This window comes from Prionailurus viverrinus, chromosome B4 (assembly GCF_022837055.1).
Source record: "Prionailurus viverrinus isolate Anna chromosome B4, UM_Priviv_1.0, whole genome shotgun sequence".
Classification (NCBI taxonomy): Eukaryota; Metazoa; Chordata; class Mammalia; order Carnivora; family Felidae; genus Prionailurus; species Prionailurus viverrinus.
Window position 1 is genome coordinate 7377350 of NC_062567.1, and position 25140 is coordinate 7402489.

The window sequence follows — 25140 nt, forward strand, 5'->3', positions numbered from 1 at the left end:
TCCCCACGGGAGTGCCAGCTGGGACAGTGAGCGTGGGCGTCTGCTGCCCTCTGTGTAAGAGTTCTGTCCCAGGACCAAAGGGTGTCTCTTGGTGACAAGGCAGCAAGTGGCTTTGTCCATTCTGTTATTTTTTTTTTTAACTTTTATTTATTTTTGAGAAAGAGCACAAGTGGGGGAAGAGACAGAGAGAGAGAGAGAGAGAGAGAGAGAGAGAGAGAGAGAGAGAATCTGAAGCAGGCTCCAGGCTCTGAAAAGTCAGCACAGAGCCCAAAGTGGGGCTTGAACCTGCAAACCGTGAGATCATGACCTGAGCCAAAGTTAGACACCTAATGGACTGAGCCACCCAGGTGCCCCCGTCCATTCTATTTTTTAAAATAACCACACTCTTCGTGGCCTGTGAGCAGAAAGGGACAGTCTGAGGAGAGTCTTTTTTTTTTTTTAGCAGCTCAGCTGTGTCCTCAGGGGCCCTCATAAGGTGCAATGGGATCCCCTTGACCCGGCTCATGAAGGCCTTCGATTGGCCTCATCCTAAGAGAAACTAGATACGGCGTTCAATGTACCTGCCTCAGCCTTCAGTATTATTTTCATTTATTCATCCGCTCAGCAAATATTTGGTGCCTGTTACGTCTTAGTTACTCCTGTAGGTTCTAGGAAATGAGGCAGAACTTCTCATTAATAAGCTTATCTGCTGGAGGGATTTTTTTTTCTTCGGGAAGATAGAACCATAACTCAGGAAACATTTTACTCCTGGTTTCCTGCCCCCCGCCCCCCCGGCATCTGTTCCCCTTTTTATCTCAAACCAAACCTCACCTCCCCTATAACCTTTACCTTCTCAGGCCCCAGACTCCCCACACACAGCCGGACAGGGTGAGGTGCCACTGTGCTTGGAGGCCTCTCAGCCCGGTGGTTCCCACACTTCACTGAGTGAGAGACACGCCAGGAGGGCAAGTCCTGGGCCCTGCAGCCACGGATGTTGGTTCAGAGGGTCCGAGGTAACCTCCAGGCGAATGAGGTGCCCGAGGGCCTAGACTCTAATTTTTAAAAAGTGACTTTGCTCCATCTAATGTGTGTATGGATACCACACCCTCACAGGGTAATGTGGTCCCTGCCTCCAGCAGACAGAAGAGGCCTCACCACATGGCCCACAGAGCGGGTCAGCGAGTTTTCACCCCCAAAGTCTGGCCTGTCTCTCCTTACATCCTTTCCTCTGTGACTGGGTCATTTAGGATTCAAGATGGCTGTGCTGGGTGGGGCGGCTCTTCCAGCAAAGAAGGTAGAAGCTGTTGGTGTCTGCAGCTTGGCTGGGCTCCTGTCGGTGTAGATCCCTGCTGTCTCTAAATAGACCCTGGGTTCTCACATTCTTCAGTTACACCATGAGCAGTGAAAATTGGAACCTTCACAAAGTGCTGCCTTTAAACCAGTAGAATTCTGCCTTCTCTGAGTCCTGGTTTTCCCTGCCAGGAGAGGTGGCCAGCCTGCATTTGGTACTCATAGAAACAGTAAGAACTTTTCAAGAGTTGGAGTGTTGGACCTCCAAAGCCATCAGGCATATGTCAGGGTCTGCAGAAACCCCCTGAAACATGACCACCTGACGGCCTTTGCTTTCATAGTTCCACGGACAGGGAGGACGTGCTTCTGGGGCCACTTCCGGTCCACAACCGGCCCTTCATACTGTGCCTGCCCCCTTACGGCTTTGACCCATTGACACATCACTTTGGTCTCCTGAGCTACAGAGTGTCTTTCTGACGACAGCACCTAACCCTGGCCCTTCCCTTGGTTGTCTCCTCTCTGGGCTAAATTTGACCTTTTCATCAACGGTTTCTCTCACCAGCGTGACTGGCAGGCCTGGTCACCCTCTTCCTGGCTCTCAGAATGATACACATAGACCGAGATTCCTGACGGCAAGACCAGTGGTACAGGCCGTGGGATTGTCGGTCATCTGTGCACTTCCTTCCATCTCTCCTACCGGGAAATACTGAATCTGCATGAATCTGAGGACAGGATGACCAGATTCTCATCCTTCGGATAGACATCATCAGCAGTGTTTATCAGTCACCTACTGTGTGTCAGGCATCATTGCCACCTCATTTGTTTGATTATCATGTCAGTTCTCAGGGTGGGTCACATTATTCCCATTTTAATCATTCGGAGCCTCAGCTAAATTGAGGGATTGCCCAAGGTCTTACAGGTGGAAGGGACAAGGCCTGAAAATTAAGGGTGAATATGAATAACCGCAAGTTCATTGCTTCTGTAGATCTCAACAGCAGCCAAGATAGACACAAGATGCAAAACAGGAATTTAAGTTTATACGCGCATAGTGTTAACATTCTGGAGCCAGAGCTAGGTGAAGTCCTGGCTCTACAACCTACAGGTGTGTGGGACCTTCCACCAGTTACTTAGCCGCATAGGCTAACCGTAAACAAAAGAGCTGATGCACAGAAAGTACTTAGAACAAACGCCGGCCCCCGGGTAAATGCTAGCGACTGCCATGATTAAGCTGTATTCCTGGTGAAGCTGAGCTGGAAAATGTATTCGTTTTCCATTGCTGCTGTGACAAATTACCACACACGTAGTAGCTTGAAACAACACACGTGTATTATCTTCCGACTCTGTAGGCCGGAAGTCCAGCATAGTCACTGGGCTGACACCCCACATAGGGGTATCAGCAGGGTGCAGTTCTTTCTGCAAGCCCTAGGGAGGCAGCCACTTCCCTGCTCCTCCAACTTCCGGAGGCTGCTGGCTTCCTCGACAAACAGCCCCTCCTTCCAAGTCCTTGTCGCGCTGCCATCTCCCTGGCTCTTGCGAGCCCCTCTGCCATTGACAGGACCCCTGAGATTACACTGGGCCCAGGCAGATAATCCTGGACAGTCTCCTCATCCCAAGGTCCTCTGAAGAGCAGCTTATAAACCCTGGAAGCTCTGTGTCACAGGCTGCAGGAATCAGAACACAAGCATCTTTGGGGGGAGCCATAGAGCATGTAGTAGTAATTTTTGTCTCCCTCTGCAGACGTAGTCCTGGGACCCAAATGAACTTACTTGCCCTCTCCAGTAATGCAGAAGTTAGAACAGAAAGAGAATGGAGAGCAGGAAGGCCTTCATCAAGCACCCACTGGTGTCCTGTGTTTTAATTTGGCGGCCCCACGGATGACAGATCCTTCCCAGTCTCTCCAGCTACATTCGTCACCTGCTTCATTGTTAGGGAGATCAAGGCTGGTGGGGGCTGGAAGGGAGGGAGTCCGGCTTACCCACACGGCAGAGAGAGGGTGACTTTTTCCTGAGAAATGAAGCCAAGGGCCTTTTCTCTCTGGAAAGCTCAGAAAGAATAAGCATTTATCTCTGGAACAAATAAATATAAAACAAATGAAGCATTTTTTTTTAATTTAGGTAAGATTCAGCTTGCTTGTTTTTTTGGGCTGCTTTGAGAAAGTTTCCCAAAGAGCCCTTCTCCCACAGCTGTTAGCTATCCCGATGGCCTCCTCACCGGGGACTCACCCACAGAGCTACAGCACCGGCCCCGTCCTGTGCCACTGCTCGCTGTGTGCCCCGGGCAGGTCCACTCAGCCTCTGCTTTCCATCTTCTAAGTGGAGAAGACTCTCAGTCTAGTTCATGCATTGCCTCAGAGGATCCAAGTTGGAATGAAGGAACATATGTGCAAGGCAGTGCTGTCTGTCCCTGTCGATGGGGATTAAGGGAGAGAAACAAATCACTGGCCAGGGTAGGTGAGCCAGCGCTCGGCTCTCCTGGAGATGCTGGACGTTGGATATTCCTCCGGCTCGTCTAGCACTCTTTTCTCTCTTTTCTCTCCCTCCTCCTTTCACCTTGGCATAGCAAGGAAACCTAGTGATCTAGGCATGCCATCCATGACCTGAAGCTTTGACCTGGGCCAAGAAACTCTACTCAGTGTATTATTGATCCAAGACCTAGTGCAGTTCAAGGAGAAAGAACCCGTCTTCTCACTTAGATTGGGAGAGGCATATGGGAATTGTTGAGCTTGGCGTCTTCCCAGCAGTGAATTAACCTCAGAAGAGCAGAGAAATCCTGTGATGCTCACCACCAGTCTTCCTTTCCCCCACCCCCCAGTCTCTAACGTTGTTCCCTTCCCTCATTCTTTCCTAAGAAAGCACAGAACTGTACTGCTGTATGAGGTAATGAAAACAGGACTTGTGTTTATTGCATGGCCATTTTAGTTCCTGGTTAGCCGGCCAGTCACAACCTCTTTGGGTTCATCGGTAGTTTCTAAGCAGTAGTAAAACAGGCTGAAGATGTGACCTCTGACAAGACACGTCTGCACTGCATGAGCAAGGGCAGCCGAGCTTTGCTCCCCTGGCCTGTGTGCCTCTGGGCTTTGTCGTGTATGGAGCAGCCTTCTACTAAAAGAGGTGCCATGGACGATGGAGAGTGCAGGTTTATTTACCACCCTTCTCCCAAAATGTGCCTTTGGCATGTCATAAACAGTTTAATGGAGAAAGTGAAGGATACAGTTCTTGGTGGAGACCAGAGGGAATTTCAGATGGGCAGAATCCTCTTGCCAGTTGGCCAACACAGAAATAGGAAAATATGTGTGTTGTTGGCATTGAATTTGTCTCTGTCTTTCGTGTCTGGGGTCTCTTTCTCTGTTGTGTGTCTGCTGAATATTTGGTTTTGGAGCACATGATTAAGACTGGCTGTGTGACAAACTTGAGGCTTTTTGCTTTAAAGCGGTTATTTGCTAGAATTCAAAAGATTCTTAAAGGTGGCTAGATCGCAGTTGAGCCATCTTTTCCAAATGAGACTCCAGTTGGGGTGAATTTTCAGAGTATTGTCTGAAGCTGTGGGGCACACAGGGTCTTCTCGTTTCAACGTCAGTTACTTAGTTCACTCAGCGTTTTTTCTGTAATTTTTTTTTTTTTTTTGAGAGCACACAAGCAGGGGAGAGGGGCAGAGGAGGGGAGAGAGGGAATCTTAAGCAGGCTCCACAGTCAGCAGAGAGACCAACAAGGGGCTTGTTCTCACAACCCTAGGATCATGAACTAAGCTGAGATCAAGAGTTGGACGCTTAACCGACTGAACCACCCAGGCACCCCATTGGTCCAGTCGTCTTACTGTCACAGTTGATCCCTGTCCTTCGTGTCCTTCACCCACTCCCCACCCTTCTACTGGGTCTAGCCCTCAACCACATACTAAGAGGCCCACTTGACTGTATCCAGTCTTCCTGCGGTTTTAAATAAATAGCAAACCAAGACCTAAAGAGACCTCTAACTTGCATACTGTTTGTATTATCAGTGACAAGTGGGCCTGCTGAATTTCCCAGCTCCCCACCTCACTCCTGTCCCTTACGCGTCCATGGCTCGTGTGTGTGTGTGTGTGTGTGTGTGTGTGTGTGTGTGTGTGTGTCTGTCTGTCTGTCTGTGTCTGTCTGCATCTACGGTACACTCTCTCCAGCTTGCTGCTCACCACCGTAATTGAGAATTACCCACACAAAGCAGAGAATGCCTTAAACCCGCCTCTTCCTCAAGCCCATCTTACAGACATGGAGGGTGTGAAAGAGCACCCACAGTGTGAGGTCAGCCAGTTCTGATGTCGCCCAGCTCCTGCCCCCTCTTGCCCCCTGTGAAGCTCCAGCTAGAAGTAGGTGACAGACAAGTCTGCCCGTGGCCGTTCTGGGTTTCCCTGGGTGAGTGAAAGCAGGCCGCATCTACGGCCCATAGTCCCTGACATGGCTGCTGAAGAGGGAGAGGGGCCTGGGCCCTGCACACAGGCTTTTCTCTGTGACTGGTGGTGAGGAAGAGGAGGGTCAGCCAGCAGAAACAGAACCAATGGCCATCCAGTCATCAGTAACTGAAGCTGTGTAGGCAGAGATTGGAGAGAAGCTTACCTCCTTCCTTGTTTTACAAGACATGTCCTACGTAGGTTTGTCCTCTCAGTTCGGTGTGTACCCAGTAATGGACTATGATCTGAAAGTCCCCAGATGGTACCACTGTGCCAGGTTCATTACCTAGATCACCCTACTCAATCTTCACAACCTTTTAAGTTGGGTGTTCTTTTTTCTCCCATTTAAAAATGCTGAAATGGAAGCTTATGGAGAAGAGGAAAGGTTGAGTCCAGAGCACTCAGCTTCAACGACAGCCCCATTGTGACTCCAGTTTTCTGTCTGTAAACGGGGGTAATGAGATTGTAATGGTTTGTTGCTTAGAGCAGTAGTCTCACTTTGTGGTGTCTGTGAGGCCATGTTGGAAGCTTTCCCCTGACCTTCTCCAGGATGCCTATGCTAACCTCAACTTTCATGATCCTCTTCTGCCACCAGAGGAGATGCAGGGTGACCACCCAGGGAGCAGCAGAAAGAATTAGAGACTAATGATGTCTGTGCTATAAACAAGGTCTGGAAAATGTAAGTTGCAGACACTGAGGTATTAAGGTCCGGTCATATATTTCCTCTCCAGCACTTAGAGTGAATACTCCACAGCAGCATGACGACTGGTGTCATAAGTCTTTCTAGTAATGTGCTGGTGTCCCTAACTGATAGGCACTTTCTCCAGGTCATTGACCTTAGTGCTTTGGCACCTCTGCTTCATCAGTGATGTGAGCAGCAATGGAGTTGGAGGCCTTTCTGATAACGGTAGCTTGTGTTTCTCAGATGAATGAGAGACTGTTCTGATCCATTACTCGGCTGACTCCCTCCACACCTTATCCCAGTTTGCTTCATTTCCACATCTCCATCATTTCCTGTGCTGTCTGAGGAATATCTGCTCTCCTTATCCTATTCCTTTCTATCCCTTTCCCTTCTGAAAGATCTCAGTGAAGAGTCTGAGGGCATAAAGAAAAAGAGTGCTGAATAAAATGAGGGTTTTCTGACGTACCCACTGGTAGTAGTGTTCTCTTATGAGCTGTATTTCATCCGGACAAAGACACAGATGTTCATAGAAGTGTATCAAGGTCCTTTGCAATGCAAGCAGTTGACCCACTTTTCTTTTTCTCTCTGAAACTGATGCAAAACTCTTCTGTCTCATTATATAGCATATAGTTTGTTGTTTGCATGGTATTTATCTTTCCATCCTTTTACTTTCAACCTATTTGTGTCTTGGAATCTAAAGTGTGCCTCCTATAAGCAACACAGACAGCTAGGTTTTGTTTTATAATTTTTTAAGCCAGTCTAACAATCTCTACCTTTTGATTGGATTGTTTACTTCATTCACATTTAATATTATCAGGTTTCATTTATATGTGACATAAATTTACTTTTCACTTTCTGTGTATTTCAGTTGTTTTTGTTTCTCCTTTGTGGCTTTATTTTGCATTAAGTGAATATTTTCTAGTATAATGTTTGAATTTCTTCAGTGATTTTCATCCATATTTTTGAATTTTCTTTTCTTAGTGGTTGCTCTAGGGTTTACAACATATATCCTGTCTTATCAGAACCTACTTCAGATATGTACTAACCTAATGCCAATGAGATGCAGAAACATGCCTCCTATACATAACTCTCCTTTCCTCCCCTTTTTTCTACTATTTATATACATATTATGTCTTTGTATGTTATAAACTTAACGTATAGTTACAATTATTACTTTATATATTTTAAATGAACTGAAAGAAAAAGGAGAGCAGATACATGTATCTGTAGAGTTTGTTCATAACCTCCTTATTTATCATTTCTGGTTCTCTTCATCTCTTCTTGTGGTTACTGTCTGGTATAATTTCCTCACTGCAGTACAACTTTGTCCCCCTACCCACTTCCTTTGTGCTTAAAATGTCAAATATATGTCTGTATATTAGAGACTCAATGATACAATTAATATACATACTGCTTTAGGCAGTTGATTTTTTAATCAATTAAGAGAAGAAAAGAAAAATGCAACTATACAGTCTTTTATAAGTATCCACATAATTACCTTTATTGGTGTTATGCATGTGTATGTGTGTAGGGATTTGAATTATTGTCTTGGGTTATCTGCTTTCAGCCTGTAGAACTTGCTTTCGTATTTCTTGTAATACAATGACTGCTGGCAACACATTCTGTTTTTGTTCATCTAGAAATGTTATTTTTCCCTTGTTTACCGAAGATAGTTTGGCTGGATATAAAATTCTCACTTCATAGTGTTTTACTCCTTTCAGCATTTGCAGTGTGCCATGCCACCTTCTGGTCCACTGTTTCTGCTGAGAAGCCAGGTGTTAATCTTCTTGGGATCCCCTTATACACGATGAGTCATGTTGTCCACTCTCTCCTTGCAAGATTTTTTTTTTCTTCATCTTGGGCTTTCAGTATTTTTACTATCACATGTCTGGGTGTGGATCTTCTTCTGTTATCCTACCTGCAGTTTGTTGACTTTCTTGGATATATAGATGAATGTTTTTGGTCACGTTTAGGAACTTTTCAGTCCTTGTGTCGTTATTTTTTCTATTCTTTTCTCTGCTCGTGGTACCCCCAGGATCTGTACACTCCTGTATCTCATGGCATGCCACACCTCTGACGTTCTGTTCCTTTTTATTCGTTGTGGTTTCTCTGATTTTCAGACTGCATGATCTACATCATTCTCCAAACTCATTTGTTATTCTGCCTTTTCAAATCTAGTGTTGAGCCCCCACAGTGAATTTTTCATTTCTGTAATTTACGTTTCAAGTCTAGAATTCCATTTTGTTCATTTTTATAATATCTCCCTTTTTATCGGTATTCTTTGCTTGATGCAACTTTGTCATCATACCTTTCGTTAAGCATGTTTTCCTTTAGTTCTTTGAACATATTTATAGGACCTGTTTTGATGTCTTTGTCTGCTAAGTACAGTATCTGGACCCTCTCAAACACAGTTTCTGGTGCCTGCTCAGTGAGCAGAGGCTACTTGAGGACAGGACTCCCACACTTCCTGGCCCGGAACAGAGCTTCCATAAGACAGAGCCAGGGGTGTGGTTAAAAATGCCAGTGGCCTGCCCTTCCCTGGGAGAAACCATAGCCCTAGGTTTGGACCTGTGGGGAGAAGAAGCCCTTAGCTCCTTGGCCACAACCACCTGGAGTTGAGCTTCCATTACATACACTGACCTTGGGGAAGTGGGAGAGGAGCAGCTGAAAGGGAGGGAGCAGGTTGTGGCTCAAATGCCACAGACTCTTGCTGTTCATTCTGAGATTTTGCAAATTTACCTGAATATCTTCTTTCAAGGACCTTACAATACTTTAACTGAAGGGCGCCTGGGTAGCTCAGTCCGTTAAGCAGCCAACTCTTGATTTCAGCTCAGGTCATGATCTCACAGTCGTGAGATCAAGCCCCCAAATCAGGCTCTGCACTGAGCATGGTGCCTGCTTGAGATTCTCTCTCTCTCTGACCCTCCCCCACTTACTCTCAACAAGGAAGGAAGGAAGGGAGGGAGGGAGGGAGGGAGGGAGGGGTAAAGAAGAAGAAACTAGTTTAATTCAGAAGAGCCTCTCTCCCAACCCATGTGTGGTGTATTCACATTGTCATGTATTGCAGTTCTAGCTCCAGTGTGTTTCATCCCAGTACACTGTTACTTTATATAAATAGCATTTATTGGGGCGCCTGGGTGGCGCAGTCGGTTAAGCGTCCGACTTCAGCCAGGTCACGATCTCGCAGTCCAGGAGTTCGAGCCCCGTGTCAGGCTCTGGGCTGATGGCTCAGAGCCTGGAGCCTGTTTCTGATTCTGTGTCTCCCTCTCTCTCTGCCCCTCCCCCCGTTCATGCTCTGTCTCTCTCTGTCCCAAAAGTAGGTGAACATTGAAAAAAAAAAATTTTTTTTAAATAAATAAATAGCATTTATTTAAATCTGCCTGCATATTTACTACTTCCTTTATTATTCCTTCTTTCATCTGGGATCATTTCTCCTTTAGTTTGAATCCTATCCAACAGAACATTTAGTGAGGGTCCACTGGTTAAAAAGTCTTAGCTTTTATGTGACAATTATTTATTTTGTCCTAGTTTCCAAAATATATTTTTGTTGGATGTTCTAAGTTGACAGTTAATTTACCTCAGCACCGTGTCCTAATCTGTCTTACATTACTATTGATATGATTAGCAATATTTTAAAAGATATCTTATAGTGCTTGTTACTCTTTTGGTGTTTACTGCCCCCCCCCCCCCCCCCCCCCCCCCAGTCTCTCTGGTCACCTAGACCAATAAACTGCCAGAAACAGAAGTCCTCCTTTCTGGGCTATTTCCCATGGAAAAAGAGACTTAAATCTAGTGTCAGTCTCCATGTAATAGCCCTTCCCACACTGTTGTGCCAGGGAGTGAGGGGTAAAAACTATCCCTCATGCGTGTTCTGATTCGAAGCCAGTAATAAAAGCCTGAAGAACTTTCACACAATTTTAGGTGACGCCAGGGGAATACTTCTAGAATGGTAATGTGAGGATACCTGTGAACCCTTTACCCCGTGAAACCACCATTACTGGTAAAAATTGTAAAAGTCAACCACTTAAAATCTCTAGAAATTGTCCTTAAAAGTCCACAGATGGAGAAACATTCTCGCAAATGTTCTGGCAAGAAATAAAGGTAATGATTACCTTTGATTTTCATAAGTTATGTTTGTTAAAATTGTTATGGTAATATATAAAAGAAGAGAAATAATATACATTACCTCCAAAGTAGCAGAGGGGGAAATGGAATGGGGGAAAAAAAGTAAATAATAGTCCTAAGAAGGAAGGCAAAAAAGAAGAGGAAAAAATATAGGCAGGACATAGAACACAAAATTTAAACATTTCTACTGCAAGACTGTTAGATTATTAGGCTGTAGTTTTTAAAACCTCTTTACATATTGATTATAAGAGATAGAGCAGAAGTAGACAAAAAAGCAAAACGATGGTGAAAGATACATCATGCAAATAACCAAAAAAGTCTGATGCTTTTATTTTTTATCATACAAAACAGACTTCAAGAAGAAACTAGAAATAAGAGCTGCCACAAAAAGTTGATTGCACCACAAGATACAATAACTTACAAACATCTACACAAGGAGTAACATAGCTTCGAGATGTATTCCAAAAAATGTCCATATTTACCTGGAGAAATTGACATTACCACAGTGGGAGATTTTCACATGCTTCTCTCAGTAACGGACAGCACAAGCAAACAAAGAAATAGGATTTAATTGTAAATGTTCCTGACTTTAAACATTTATTAAGAGCATGTTATGAATAATTTTTGCCAATATAAACTTGAAAACTTAAATACATAAGTTCCTAGAAAGCTATAACTGAATACAACTGATTAGAGAAGAACAAGAAAAGTTGAACAATCTTAGTTAAGGAAATGTAATCATCCCATGAAGAAATATCAAGTCCACATCATTTTTACTGGCATACTCTATGAAACACTGAAGTTAGAAATAATTGCCATCTTTTACAGTTTATCCCAGAAAATGCAAAAATAAAGACACTGCCTGAGTCATTTGATGAGGTTAGCAAAAGCTTATTAGCAAAACTAAAGACACACAGGAAGGAAAATAAATGCCAATCATACTCATGTACATAGACGAAAAAATCCTAAACAAGGTATTATTACATAATAAAACCAAGGAACTACTGTTATTTTTGTGAGGTGTAATACTGGTTTTGAGTTTTTAAAAAAATGTCCACAGTTTTTAGAGTTGCAGACTGAAGTATATAGGGGAGAGACAACAGAAGGTCTGAAATTGGCTTTAAAAGAGAGATTGAGAAGGGGCCCCTGGGTGGCTCAGTCAGTTAAGCATCCGACTTTGGCTCAGGTCATGATCTCACGGTTCACGAGTTCAGGCCCCGCATCAGGCTCTGTGTTGACTCTCAGAGCCTGGAGCCTGCTTCAGATTCTATGTCTCCCTCTCTCTCTGCCCCTCCCCCCCTTGTACTCTGTCTCTCTCAAAAATAAATAAAATGTTTTTAAAAATTAAAAAAAATAGATTAAATTGCTTCTCAAATATTCTAGAATGTGGCTATGAGTTTATGGGAGTTTGTCATGTTTTTCTCTTGTGTATTTGAAAAGTTTCATAATACAAAAGGACTAAAGACACTGGATTATATATCATTTTCTTTTAAAAAGAGATATGCATTATGAGGTGTGAGAAGCTAATGGCCTACATGGACTGAAATGTGACAAGGTGAGGAATTCATTTTTTAGGCATTTGATCTGGCCTCATCCCAGAGGGATCCCAAGCAAGGTGCTTTTCAAGCAGTGCTGTTTGTGGTTTCTGAAGGCAGAGGAAGGATGAGCTCCCGCTGAGCAGGAACATTCCAGGAGATGGATGAAGTTCCTGGCCATCCTGGATCTCACAGCTAGAAAAGGACCAGGTGCTGCTTTTAGCGCTGGTCAGAGTTCAGTTCAGCTTTCACCTCCATCACCAGGATAAAGCAAAGTGATGTCCATGGAAAAAGTCAGCGGAGTGTGAAGCTGTACAAGCGTATACAAATGTAAGACACGTGACATACTACTTACAGACGCCATTATGTAATGATGTAAAAGGGACAGAGAGTGCAGCTGCTCTGGAGAACAGTCCAGCAGGTCCTCCAAATGTTAAGCAGGAAGTTATCATCTTACCCAGCTGTCCTGCTCCTGGGTGTGGTGTGGGGTATGTGTGTGTGTGTGTGTGTGTACTCAAATGAAAATGAAAGTTTATGGCTATGCAAAAGCCTGTGGTAGATGTTCATAGCATCATTATTCATACTAGCCCAAAAGTTGAAACAATCAAAATGTCCACAACTGATTAATAGATACACAAAATGCAGTGTTTTCATACAGCAGAGTATTACTCTGGTATGAAATCCTGGCCCGTCCTACACAGAGGGATCTTGAGAACGTCTTGCTAAGTGAAGGAAGCAGTCACAAAAGATCACAAATTATGTGATTCCACCTCCATGAAATATCCAGACTAAGCAAATTCATAGAGACAGGAAGTGGTGGGGGGAACGGGGAATGATAGCTAACAAGGATGGCTTTCTTTTCGGGGTAAGAATATTCTGTTAGATGGTGGTACGGCTGGATAACTGCGAACATACTAAAAACCACTGACTTGCATGCTTCAAGGGCCAAATTTTATGGCATGTGAGTAATCTGTCAGTAAAGCTGTTACCTAAAAGGCTGGGGGGTAAGAGAGAGTTTGGAGCAAAATGGTTTTGTCTCCTACCACTCCTCACCCTGTTACCACCACTGCCTGGGCCCTGAAGTCTTCTGTCAAATTCAGGAAGATGTAGGATTTTTTTTTTTTTTTTTTTTTTTTTTTCAGAATTTCAGTGAGAAAAGAAAATGCTGAGTCTGAAGCAGAAACAGTGAGAAAACCAAGGACTGCCATTCACTCCCACCCCCTACCCCCTTCTGTGCCAGTCACTGGTGAACAGGAGAAGGCCTCGGCCTGCAGGACTGAGGCTGCCCTCCTGTGGCTGGTGGGGGGGTGTGGGGGGCAGCCTACCCAGAAGACGGCCTCCTGTTTGCCGATTCACCCCCACTAACGAGCAGTGAGCATATTCACTGACTGGCCGAACAGAGCTGTGATGGCTTACTTGAATCACCAAACCTAACCGCCAGAATTGCCCCCAAGCACAGCCCCACATGTGTCTCTCCGATGGGAAGCGTTAAGCGTGGCTCGCAGTTCAGCCCCCAGCTCCAGCTGCCGTGGAGAGGACGATTACTTTCCGGGCCACTTGGCCTTCACTCATCTTGTGTTTTCTCTCCCCGTTTTCCTGTCTTGTTTTGTTTTTCAGTGGCTGCTTCAACCCCCAACTCCAGTGCTGGTGCGGCCATGAATTCTCTGACCTCTCTTGGGACTCTGCAAGGGCTGGCGGGAGCCACTGTCGGACTGAATAATATTAATGCACTAGCAGGTACCATAAACAGTGAGTATTTGCTGCTCTGGTGGACAGCCTTCCCCCAAATTCGCCCCAGAAAATGGTCAGCCAGCCCTGAACTGCAAAGGATACGTAACAGGGAGAACTAAAGCTTGGGATGGAGGAGCACATACCCCGCTAGGCACATGCGATCTACATTCATTTTGCCTCAAAGGGACCCAGCCCTCGTCGCCCCGGCTTTTTTCTAATCCTCAGAACGTGTGTTCGTTCACTCATAGGTTTCTGTGGCTGACAGCTAGTTGCAGCTTTCACAGGGGCATGCTTTGGTTCTCTTCTTCTGAGAGGCAGTGTGTTTTAATAGAAAAGTGGACACGTGGGTCCAGTTCCAAATCTGGCAGGCACCTGCAGAAACCTCAGCAAATCACTGCCCACCCACCCCAGGCTTCAGAGTCCCATTTGAAAACTGGAAGTTCTGGATTAGACGATTTTATTGGTACCCTCTTGCTCTAAAGATTGATGACCTATATAGAGAAGCACGAGGCCTTGGAAAGGAGGAAATAAGGCTGAGTGGAAAAGGCCCCGGTTGGCAGTGGTACCGTGTGGAGTCTTTAAGCGCTCACAGACGGCTCACTCAACAGCAGTTCATCTCTGAAAAGGCTCATGTCACCATGGCAGGTTGAGGCAGAGTGAGGCAACTCGCTTCCAGAAGTACTTCAGCCCAAAACCTAGGGACTCCCTGGAGAGCTCCAGGTTCCGTCCCACACAGCCTGCCCATTTCTGCCACGTTAGAGCTGTGGGGGATAAAGTCATGTTTTAGGCTTGTGCTCGGCACTGGCTCCTACACTGGGGAGAACTGACCCTCCACGCACAGAAGGGACATCTCGTTTGCCTTTCCCTCAGTTCAGTCCTGAGTCAAGAGTAGCCAGGCCCAGGAGAGCCCAGAGCAAATCTGATTTCTGATTTGGGGGCCCAGTTATCTTCCATGCAGTGCAGGCAACACAGCACCTGCCTGCTTCAAGCTTTAAGAAAGGGTCCCTGGCAAGTTAGTTTACCCCATGACTCAACAAGTGAACAGTTTTCAAGGGGTGATCAGATACTACCATTTTTTTCCAGCAAAACAAAAACAAAAAATCTAGACCTCATCAAATTTCCAAGTTTTAATAAACACTTTTGTTCAGATGCTCTGGGAAGAACAAACAAAAATTGGGACTGAGTTTCATCTGACCATAGGCCAAAAAAAAGTGGGGGGGATCGTTCTTTCTAGATATGATAGCTCTTGATTAGCAAATAGCGTATTAAGTGGCAATCATGTGACAACAGAATGTCTTATTCCAGTAAAACGGCCTCCAGCTGCCCACCTCCAGCAGCCCAGGAGCCCTCATCACGTTTACTCCTGTTTCTGACCTTGTTCTGCAGACGCTCCAACCCACTTCCTCCCCCTTGGTTGCAGACATGGGTGTTTACACACATCCCTTCATGCTGCTTCTCTTGCCCCAGGACCTAGTTCCCCTAAAACAAGGACTTTGATTTGATCGCCTGCCTGTCCTGTCCTTGGTCTGCAAAGTAACAGGCCAGTGGGAATGGCTGTCCTCCTCAGCACGTGCTCATGACTGCTGTGTGTTGTCTCGGGTCCGTGTGTCCACCTCTCTCCATCCTCGTCTGTTGTGCTTTGCTGGTATTTTCCTATCGTTACCATGAGGGACTATAGAGGGACTGTGTTGAATGGCCAAGACTATGACTAGTTCTTGTGTGGGGTCTATGTCATACAGATGTTGCTTCTGGCAAGGACAACAGCCTTATTAAATTGTTTTGTTTTTTAAATTGTTTGCAATTGGAGTAATACAGGTATGTATAGTTCATGGGGAGTTAAAAATGTGTCTCATTTCGAACAGTCCCTACCAAACCAGTGTGAACCAGGAAAAGTGTTTAATTAAACCAAAAACCATGAACAAACAAAACCACATTCCTTCTGATCCGGTAAGTGTTACTAGCACAGAGCTATTTAACAATCCCAACGTTGGCTTGGAGCAGATATTTGTTTCCTTTCAAATACCAAGGAAAACCCAAAATATATAGTGTCCTCTTTCAGACCATTCTGCCTAAACAGACATGATGATGCTACCTGTCCTACTGGAAAATTCTCAGAGAAGGTACTCAAGAAATGGGTACCGGAATAGAGGCAGCTTCTGAAATAGTTGGCCACAGTTTCCCTATCATTGCTGTTTCCTACCCTACTCCATCCCAGGAACAGTTACTTGGTACTGAAAGAATTCTCTGGCTGTCTGAATAGAGTCCTCTTTCCCAGGGACCAGGGAGCCAGGAGAATGTAGGTAGACGGAATCCAATTAATTCCCAAACTCATCTTCCTATAAATTTTACCCCTTTCACTTCACTTCACTTCACTCCTCCTAAAATAAAGTTTGGGGTCGAAGAAAAGAAGCTAAATTAAAGTGTTCAAGTTTGATGTTCCTTTCCTTGCTCCATACATTCATGAATGGAGGGGCTAAAAAAGTACAGTTGAACCCTAAAGCTAAAAGCAGAAATTGTCAAGATCATAAGTAAGGAATGTGGGTGATTCACTTCTGGATTATCTGAGGGTTCTCCAGGCATGTTTTGTGTAGTAAGATCTAAGCTAAGACGAAGAAGATATTTTTTGTAGACACAACTGCCCAAAAGTCTGTGTCTGACTCTATTTAAATGTATGCCAGGTGACACACTTATTTTTCCTTGTTCCAATCAACCTCGTTCTTCCAAATGGCTTAGCATACAGCCCTTAAAATTAGGATCGTCAGAATATAATCAGGCACAAGTACCTGATGAATAGTGTTTGTGGAAATACTTGGTCCTTGAACACACAGGTTTGAAATGTGCAGTCCACTTATATGCAGAATTCTGTCAATTAATACTGTAAGTAGGATACTACAAATGTGTGGTCATGTTCCTTATGATTTTCTTAAATTTTAAGAATACGGTGTATAATACATATAATGTACAAAATATGTGTTATTTATGTTAGCGCTAAGAGCTTCTGGTCAACAGTAGATTATCAGTAGTTAAGTTTTGGGGGAGAAAAATTAACACACAGAGACTTTCATTTGAACCCCCACCTGTTCAAGAGTCAACCGTATTTTATGTAAAGGAGAGAAAAGATGTTTGGGGCATATTATTCTGGCTTGTCACTCTTAAGTATGCATTATAAAATCACTCTCAATCTGTATTCTTGGAATATGTGAAATGTACATAGGTAGATACACATATAGGCACATAAAACCTCACACACACTTGTGACCATAATAACACAAACACACATATAAATGCCGCTAAGTGCATATTCATACTCCTCTACCATGGTTCTAGACATTTTACACTTCTTATCAGCTTGCAGCTTAGGATGTATATCTTGTCTACAGCAAGGAAAACATCCCAGGAAATAGACTATAAACCTACAGGAATATAATACATTCCTCACTTTTGCCCTTTTGCGGGGGGGGGGGGGGGGGGGGGGGGGGGCACTTACGCTGCTTCCGCCTCTGCCTTCAGGACCATCTTCACAGTGGCCGCCAAAAGTGCTCCTGCTCACACTGGTGGGTCCTCTGTGTCATTTGCAGATTTACTCAGGCGTCTCACAGCTCCTCAGGTCCCTCTCAGTTGAGGACCTTTGGAGAGTTAAAGCGTCTCACAGGCAGGGTATGCAGACTTTGTTGCCCATGCGCAGAGACCTCCCCTTGTTGAGGTTGCCACATCTGTCATTTTGTTCCTCATCCAAACAGCATGATTGGGAATTTAGATTACATGGGCTGAAATGACCGATCCTTTTGGCTTTTTGAAAGAAAATCCCTACTCTTTTAAGGGGAAGCATTTATTCAATTTAACTTTCTTCAAACTTCTTTTTCTACTGCCCACAGTTTTTACATGTAATCAGATACCAGCAGCTGAATTGACAGGTGTTATCTTTGACAGAATAATTATTTAATATAAATCTTCCCTGGGTGATTTTTTCAAATTCTGCAAGGTAATCAATTACTTCTTGTACCTTGTCTTTGACAACCACATACCCCCAGAATCTCCAGGATAGTTTTGGTTTTAAATATTCTCACTGCACTTGTACTTGTCAGAATTTTGACACTTATTTTTTGCTCAAAAGGGTGGTTATACCATGAAGAAGGAAAGCCTCAAGCCGGAGAGCCCTTGCTAGTCCCCTCTTTGACATCCACACCCCCTTTGCTTGATGCCTCCGATACCGTTTCCCTCCCCACCTCAGGCAGGTCAGGCCGGCCACGGCTACCTCCCACGTGCATGGAATCGGTTGAAGCAAGCCAACCCTTCAGAAAGGAGATCTGCCCTGAGATCTAGTCCAAAAACACAGTCAACCACTGTGAAGTGTAGGCAGAACAGTGGCGATGTGCCGGAAGCCTCACAACAATTCTGGTCCTGAAACCCATCCGGTCTTTCAGGAGCACTGAAGTTCATTCTGCTTCTGTGTTTCAAGAGGGGGGAACAATTGGCGAAAAGGGGGAAAGAGAAGAAAATTCTCCTAACCTGGATGACTAAAAAGAAAGAAGGAAAAAAAAAATCCCGTGCCACAGAAGGAGGGAGTCCGGGGCACCAAAGACCACTGCAGCGAAGGAGCACCTCTTGGAGAAGCTGGGCCTCGGAAACTACGAAGGCAGGCACTCCGAAGGCTCTTACGCGGCAGGGCCGGCAAACTCTTAAGGCCCTTAGCTGACCGGGTACCAGCAAGTGGCGGCGCTCTGTTCCAGTGACGGCAAGGGGACTCGGAGACGTGGCTGGCAGCCGAGCTGGTCTTCGGCTGTGCTCCGCGCGGCCCTGCGGGCTGTGATGCACCCTTGCCCCAGGGTGTAAGTAGAGCGCAAGGTCACCACTCACTCTTACTAGAATTTCCCCCTACACGGGAATCCGGCTTTCTGGAGGGCTGGGCCACGTGGCGCAACCACTTGTATCCCTAGCACCTGTTAACAGCCTGACAGAAATGAAACACAGGGCACTTAACTGTGCCCAGCTCTTCCGGAGTTATTTTACACCCTCCCGCCTCTCTAGAAAAGAAACACCGATGTTTCTTTGCATTCACACCAATGTTGGGAGGTGAGGATAAAATAAGACCAGAGGAGAAAAGAGAAATCACCCCCCAGCCCTTCGGCAGCCGTAGGAATAGCAGGGGTGGGAGAGAGAAGCCTGGGTGAGGTAAATGGGATTAGCTGGTGTCTTGGGGGATTAATTAGGAGGCCACACTAGTTCTAAGCTCTTTAACAGTATTTATTTCCATGACTGAAAAAAATTAAGAGAATAGACTCCTTCACAATAAGAAACCTCAAGCACAGTCCTCAGGACCTCTGCTGGCCAACACCTTTTTGCCTAATTTGAATTTGCTAGATCTGCCTGCGAGGACTTCCTCTCTGCAGGCTTATTGTTCCATTCTCCTGTGCTTCAGACTCTCCTCAGCACCCCAGCCCAATGCCGTGTCTGTACCGAGGACACTGTGCTTGGTAATTTCTCTTAGGGCCCACTGTGTCTCCTCAAGCCCCCCACCCCCCAGAGAATACCAGGCCCGAGGCGCTACGCATTTCCTCTGCTGTTAGGCCACGGTCTGACTCCTCCTAACCTAAGAGATGAAGTTATCAGAATAACAGAGTCGTGTCGAGAGTAAGAACATTCCCCACCTGCTCTGTCTCCTGTGGATGGCAGGCAGGAGCACTGATGGATGGTGACATGATCTAGTGCTGGATTCCTCTGTATAATTTCTAAGCATCTTTAGTCCTCTATCCTCATTAGACTCCTTACCACTTTTTTTTCAGTTAGTCATCTCAGGTGTTTTAACAGCCCTAATCAATAGCCCTAATCCGTTCAAGTGTTTCATTAATGTTTTCAATAATTTTTTCCCAGAAACCTTATTTTTTTTTAATGTCTCAGTCACAAAGGGAACTAAAAGCAATTATGATGTCACCTCTTCCATTTCCTGAGTCCATATGAAAGTTAACACTCTATAAAAGTATTGCTTGTTTTGACTCCATATTCAGGGAAAATGTGGCACAGTCAGCAACCATAACAGCAAAAGAGCAGCCAGGATCCAAGAAAAAGGTGCTGGACAGCATCCAGTTCCCATCCGTTACCGGCCAAGATCCAGCTTACAGACACGAGTATCCCTTCAGTTAACTGAAAAACATGACCTGGAGCTCCTTCGTGGGTAGAAACTCCGGTTACGGGGGCACTGATAAATCCTTGCACGTGTGCACACGTCTACTCGCTGCTAAAGATGGCCCCGTTCTTTTTTGAGCCCCTGGTACTACGTAAGCAGCTTTGGTTCTCTGCAATTAGAGTAAGGGTCCACATTTTTTCCTCGCCTTAATTCTTGATCAGCTTGTGTATTCTCCCTGAGGTCCTCCTCCTTGACACCATCCCTCCGCTGTTTCGTAGAGCCGGAAGGGCACTGCCCACACGCTGGCTCACCGAGGACAGAGCTGGCCTCCAGGACCGTCTCGTCAGATGGCCTAGGGACACCAGTTTTACCCCTTTCTCCTCCAACCCGTGAGCCATCCCCTGGCCCTTCAGAGGGCCCAGGAGGTGGACTGAAGTGTACAGATGTTACAAGCCTCTGTCACTAATGTTTTTTGCCAAGCTTCTAAGCTCCAAGGAGAAGGCTTTCATTTCAAAAAGATAGCGGGACTTGCCAGTAGCACAGCGCATGGAATGGAGACGTGTTGTCTGTCGGTAGTGCCTCTGTGAGTTTCGATCGCTGGCCTTAGGGAGTGAGGGTGTCATTGCTCGGGGGGCTTTGGGGGGGCGTGGTCTGTTTACCATCATGTTGATGTATTCCTGCATCGTTGCGTTTTTCCTTCCGTGTCGGTTTCACTGGTGTGCCGGCTGCATGCACTTGCTGTTGTACGTGTGTCAAATGATTCTCTAACTTCCTTTGGAAAGCACTAATGAAAAGTGCTGTTTCTCTTCTCTATTGTTGGGTTTTTTGTAAAGTTGCTCAAATGCTCTCAGGTATGGCGGCTCTGAACGGAGGACTTGGCGCCACGGGCTTGACGAATGGCACGGCGGGCACCATGGACGCCCTCACGCAGGCCTACTCAGGGATCCAGCAGTACGCGGCCGCGGCGCTGCCCACTCTGTACAGCCAGAGCCTGCTGCAGCAGCAGAGCGCCGCAGGCAGCCAGAAGGAAGGTAGGTGCCCGGCCCGGGCCCGGGCGCGGCGGGCAACACCCACCGTGGCGGCGGCCTTCGGAGAAGCTAGATGGGGCCAGCGTCACGAGAGGGCAGTTAGCGTACTTCTGTTCTTCCTGGGGTTTGTGGTGGTTTTCTTTTTTTTCGGGTCTTTGGGTTTTTTTTTTTTTCCTTTTAAGAAACTTAACAGGCCTAAACCATTGGTTTGAATCTTCTCTCCCCTCCTGTTCAGCCTTGTCCGTTTATCTTTGAATTTTTCGTTCTTTTAATTTACCTCCCAATATGGATTTCTCCCCCACTGCACCCTTACACGCAATCACTTAGGAATTGCTGTCCTCAAAACGCTGCAGGAACCCCCTTTCCCGAGTCGGCGCGGACCATCTAGGATTTCTCCCCTTACACCTCAAGTCCGCATGAGTGCAGGGGGGGAACGGAGAGTCTCCCGTGGGCAAAGCGCTCTCAGGCACATCCCGGGTTTCTCAGCGTCCACTAGCCCTGGGACCACGGAGCTTGCCTCTCGGTAGGCGAGGCTTTCCAGGGTGATGATCAGATCCACCATTAGGATCGACTGGGTCCGTGTTTAATCGGGGGTCCTCGGAGCAAGTAACTAAGTGACCGATTGTCTTGCTCCTCTGCCAATAAGGCAAATTGACTATCAGGAAGTTAATACTAAGAATGAATTAAAGCTAATTGTAAAATAGTTCATGAGCCAGTCCAGAGAGGGACAGCTTGTCTTTTTCCCTTTTTCCTTTTGGTGTCTTTAAAGCAAAATCTGCAACATTATGTTTATTCTCTTTCTGACCTGTTACAGTATGGGGGAAGAAGCTACGGTAGGGAAGTACTGAAGACATTTTAATTTCTTCCCCTTCTTTATCCTCACCCTACAGTTCCAAACTATTCTTGTGTGCAAACTTCGACTTGAAATCTGGTGTTCTACAAGAAATAGAATAGTTTTACTTTATAAAGTGAACCTTAAAAGGGACACGGCTTTAAAGAGACTCATGTGTAAAAAAAGATTTTTTTCTAATCTTAAGAGATCGTTAAAAGTGAAAGATAGATGAAAGTTTCTTTACTCTCAGCTGTAACTGTTAATGTAGGTTTTTAAAAAGCTGCACAACTGTTCAGTCCACTGTGTCTCCCGAGGTGTGGGGAGACTGCAAGTCATATATGCCTTGTTTCCCCAAGCAAAGCCTGCACTGAGGTCCCTTGGTCCAGGATCTAACTACCCAAATAGTGACAAATAAGGGTGGTAGGAGGCGCATATGAGATAAGAATGTTCTCAGAAAAGAACATAAAAGCCAGGTCCCTACGTGATTTTTAGAGAATGCCGGTCACTTCTCCATTGTCCTATCAGGGCCTTCCAGCAAGCCACATAACCCTTGTCGCTGAAAAACTTGAGTCACGGTGGCCTCAGCATGTAACAGTGCAAGGGTGAAGTCTAGGCCCCAAACACTTCGTCCACTGCCCCCAGTGTCCATGCCTTGAGTTTTCAGGATAGCCTGTGCAGTAGTAGCTCACTCTCGGGGATTAACATGAAGAATGGCCACCCACTGAATGATTATTGACATTTAGGTATCGGGCCTACCAGTAGCAAGGTTCAGTGCTTGATTTTTGTGATTGGTGGTGTTTTTTGGCTTGAGTGTTTTTAAATCATTTCCCACTTCCTCCTACCTCTCCTCTGATCACCTTCTTCTCACCCAGTGATGTGTGCTCAAGAAATTTAAACCATCTTAATATTAGTTTTACCTAAATTGTTGTTTTCAAGGCACATTATACTGGAAAGGGGAAGAAGAAGAAAAAAGATGAATTCCACTACTGAATAGATTTTTAGCCTTTCTACTCCATAGTTTTGTTCTTTAGTCAAGAGAGTTGAAAATCAAGTGATGTGTTTAGTCATGTATCCTAGTGTATATTTTCCCAGAGGAAAATGAGCCAGGCTGGCTTTGTTTTTTAAAGTAGGTTTGATATTTTGCCCAGCTAAATCTTCTGAAAGCTGATGAGGAACACTGACCACCTTTCCTGTCCCTCCTAAATACCCTCTGACCTTCTTTATACCTTCCCATCCTCCCTGATTTACAGGAGGCAAGTCTCTTGCTTATACACACACACACACACACAGAGGTAGAGCCTCTGGAGGCCTGAGCAGAAGCTGGCGGGTGTAGGCTGGCTGACACAGGTACCCCAGCACTCCATGCTAGACCAGGTGCCCCATGAGAAATACAAAATGTGAGCACCCACCCAGCTGGGGCCAACCATATAAGCAACTCTAGGAAGTAAAAAATAATGTGTACTAGGAAACTCCAAGGAATGTGTGATTTGTCAGGTTTTTACTAAACGTAGAGGTGGATACATAGGGGGAACCCTCAGATTGTTTTAGTGTTCACGATTTTGGCAGTTTGCAAAATCAAACTGTTGCTGGGTAAAGAAAAAACAGGGAGGGAGGGGGGTCATACACTAGGAGATGCTGGTGGCAGTTTTACCTGAGAAAATAGTGAACAAGAAGACAAAACCTCCTTAGATGTACCATTTTGTATTTTCTTGGTCCCCATCTCTGGCTCAGATACAATCAGAATGTCTAGCGTTCTAGAATGCCAGGATTATCCAGGCATGGCCAGTAAATCTGTCAGAGCACATTAAACTGCATTTCTCCCCAGGCTTCAGGACTTGAGATGACTTCACAGATCAAAGTGGGTCCCCTAAATCCTCATTTGTACACTTGGATCTCTTATCTAGAAGGAATATGAAATCTGGATGGCACCAGATTTGCCCAATCTACGTATTGCAAAAGATGTGCCTGGCATAGTACCACTCAGAGCACCCATTTCTACTGTTTTGGTTTTACATCTATCCATATTAAGTTTGGATTGCTTAAGAATTCTTTTAACCCAGGAAACATGTGGGGCCCTAAGTCCTGCAAGCATGTCCCTTTAAATACAGACTGCCTCCTTTGCACTGGAACATGGCTTTGTCCGTGCAACCTGTGACACCGAAAATTAAAGTGGTCACGTTGGCACTTAAATAAGAAAGGCTTCACCTGTGTGGCTTTAGACATTTGCCTCAAGACGACTTCCTTGTGACAAGTCCTACGCATTAGAACACTCCTGTCTTGTGGGAAGAAACTTGGTTTGACTCTTTATGAAGATGTTTCTCTTATTTTCACAAAGTTCTTTTACCCCAGTTTTACTTTTCACAGACCTACATATTGTCCCCGCCCCAGGGGCAGTGCTGGTTCCAGGGGACACCAGGCCCAGAACTTGGAACATCCTAGAGGCATCTAGCCCCGGGGCCTCTGAGAACCAGCAGGGGGGAAGATCTGTAACCACCGCAGGCAGCCTTCAGCCTAGAAAGTGTTCTTGCTGGTTACATATTAGGAGTTGGGTACCTCCCACCAGGTCATTCAGATTCCCTCCTTTTCCTTTTTTGCTCCTTTTAACCTTCAGATGGTTCTTGTGCAGGTGGCTATAGAGAGAGGGGAGAGTGCACGGGAAGACACTTAGGAGGGCCTACCTTTCTAACCAGCATAGCTAGGAAGACCTTCCCTACTCTGCCCTTGCTTCTTGTTTCTCCGGAAAGTGACAGTGGAGCGTGAGGAGCTTGGATGAGTTCAGTCTCTGACTAGAGTCGGCACCTTGCGCGTTCATTTCCAAGGCTAATCCCCAGTGGTATAATTCCTATCACGCCAGTGAAACTCTAGCTACCTATTTTTCCCTGCTTTGACTCATTGCCAGTCATTTCTAATAAAAATGATTATTAGACTGTGTGTTAAGAGATTTGGCAAATCAAAACTGGATGGATAATTAGGTAAATGATTGAGAAATCCAAGCAACATTACTGCTATATCCATTACTCTAAATTGCTGCAATTTGCTTAGAAAACACAGGATACTCTCAACTCCCGAGAAACAGTATATACATACAACAAAAACACAGCCACCCGGGAAAACCCCACACCTGCATTCTCCTCCCCAGCTCTACCCTACGGCAGCCGCCCTCATCCCCAAGAAGAGGAGACTAAAACTATGTGCCCTAAGCAAATACGAGCCACAGACCAGTGTCTCTGGAAACTGGAACATCTGAAAGGTGATTCCCATCTTGAAAGACATACCAGCACTTGACATGTATACATCTGTTTCGTTCCCTTTAGTGTGAGAGGAAGGCACACGCTTAGCCTGTTGTTAAAGCAGTCCTAAGAAGAGGCCTGGGGAACTCAGAAGCGAAGAATACC

General features: G+C 45.5%; 1 protein-coding gene across 13 annotated transcripts in view; it reads left to right on the plus strand.

Annotated features, from left to right (window-relative positions):
* Window positions 1-25140, plus strand: part of CELF2 (CUGBP Elav-like family member 2) — a 527290-nt gene that overhangs the window by 491032 nt on the left and 11118 nt on the right. For 8 of the 13 annotated variants that reach the window (XR_007153807.1, XM_047865599.1, XM_047865602.1 and 5 more), the window contains 2 exons: window positions 13648-13767; window positions 20719-20916. Coding sequence is in view for 12 of the 13 variants with exons in the window: in XM_047865599.1 (XP_047721555.1) it covers window positions 13648-13767; window positions 20719-20916 (318 nt within the window). In the remaining variant the exon portion in view is untranslated. Of the gene's footprint in view, window positions 1-13647; window positions 13780-20718; window positions 20917-25140 lie in introns of all 13 variants that reach the window. The other 5 variants (XM_047865597.1, XM_047865603.1, XM_047865600.1 and 2 more) reach the window with 2 other exon arrangements.